Source organism: Lucilia cuprina, unplaced genomic scaffold (genome assembly GCF_022045245.1).
Source record: "Lucilia cuprina isolate Lc7/37 unplaced genomic scaffold, ASM2204524v1 Scaffold_5691, whole genome shotgun sequence".
NCBI classification, from domain to species: Eukaryota; Metazoa; Arthropoda; class Insecta; order Diptera; family Calliphoridae; genus Lucilia; species Lucilia cuprina.
In genome coordinates, this window is record NW_025810632.1 from 1 (window position 1) to 1,503 (window position 1,503).

The 1,503-nt window shown below is 32.6% G+C and overlaps 1 protein-coding gene across 1 annotated transcript; it reads right to left on the minus strand.

Annotated features, from left to right (window-relative positions):
• Positions 1-440: 440 nt before the first annotated feature.
• LOC124421207 (MOXD1 homolog 1-like) lies at positions 441-961 on the minus strand. Its single transcript, XM_046956058.1, has 2 exons — positions 786-961; positions 441-685 (listed from the first exon to the last, which is right to left on the minus strand). The coding sequence occupies exons 1-2, from the start codon at positions 882-884 to the stop codon at positions 461-463; spliced, it is 324 nt and encodes a 107-aa protein (XP_046812014.1). The 5' UTR covers positions 885-961; the 3' UTR covers positions 441-460.
• Positions 962-1,503: the final 542 nt, after the last annotated feature.

Below are 1,503 nucleotides of genomic sequence, written 5' to 3' on the forward strand. Positions count from 1 at the left end.
CTATAGACTAGAATATAGACTAGACTATAGACTAGACTATAGACTAGACTATAGACTAGATAATAGACTAGACTATAGACTAGACTATAGACTAGACTATAGACTAGATAATAGACTAGACTATAGACTAGACTATAGACTAGACTATTGACAAGACTATAGACTAGACTATAGACTAGACTATAGACTAGACAATAGACTAGACAATAGGCTAGACTATAGACTAGACTATAGACTAGACTAGACTATAGACTAGTCTATAGATTAGACTATAGACTAGTCTATAGACTAGACTATAGACTAGACTATAGACTAGACTATAGACTAGTCTATAGACTAGACTGTAGACTAGACTATAGAGTGGAAAAAAACTAGATTATAGAATGAACTATATACTAGACTCTAATATGTACTGCAGAGAATCTTATTAGTAATAAAGATGTTACTTCATTTCTCTCCGTTAACTTACCTCATAAGCACAATCCGTTATTATATAATCTCCCGGCAGAACTACAGTTTCATTTTCCAATTGCCGCACTTGTTGGTAGTTATAATCGTAATTATCATCTTCAATAATACGTGGCAATTCCTTGCCATCGCGTACATGTCTTAAAGTCATTTTACGGCCAGCACGATGTGAGTGCAAAGTACCGGATATTATTTTGATGCCATCTTTAGGAAACATCTTTAATTTAAAGAGAACACAACAAATAGAATTAAAAAACCAATTTTGCAAAAATTTCACATATAACGTCTTCAGTTAACTAAATTCCATTAAAACTTACCTCATTCGAACACGAAGGACCACAGATGCCAACATTACGATAAAGCTTTTGACCTGGTGGTATTAATTGTGTATCCGAAACAGAAACGCCTGATATCATAACGCCACCATCATGTTTGCGCAAATGTTTACTATAGTGTATGCGAAAACCAGAATGGTCTGAAGCTGTAAATGGAGGATAAGAAAAAAATATAAAATAAAATTACATACTACATATTTATAAATATACTTTTGGGTCAAATATGTTTCTATGTATGTTTGTATAAATTTTTTTATAGAGTTTAACTGTAAGGGGAATTTTTGTGTGAGTGTGGTTGAGGTGTCACTTGCAAAAATATTTACGTTTTTAAATTGAATAAATAGGTATGTGATTAAAACATTTGATCTGCAAAGATAGCGCGTATACCCTAGACTATAATCTGGAATGTAGCTTGAATTATAGGCCAGGCTATGTACTATATTGATTCTCGATTTTAGATTAGACTATAGACTAGACTATAGACTGGACTACAGACTAGACTATAGACTAAACTATAGACTAGACTACAGACTAGACTATAGCCTAGACTATAGACTAGACTAAAGACTAGACTATAGACTAGACTATAGACTAGACAATAGACTAGACTATAGACTAGAAAATAGACTAGTCTATAGACTAGACTATAAACTAGACTATAGACTAGACTATAGACTAGAAAATAGACTAGTCTATAGAC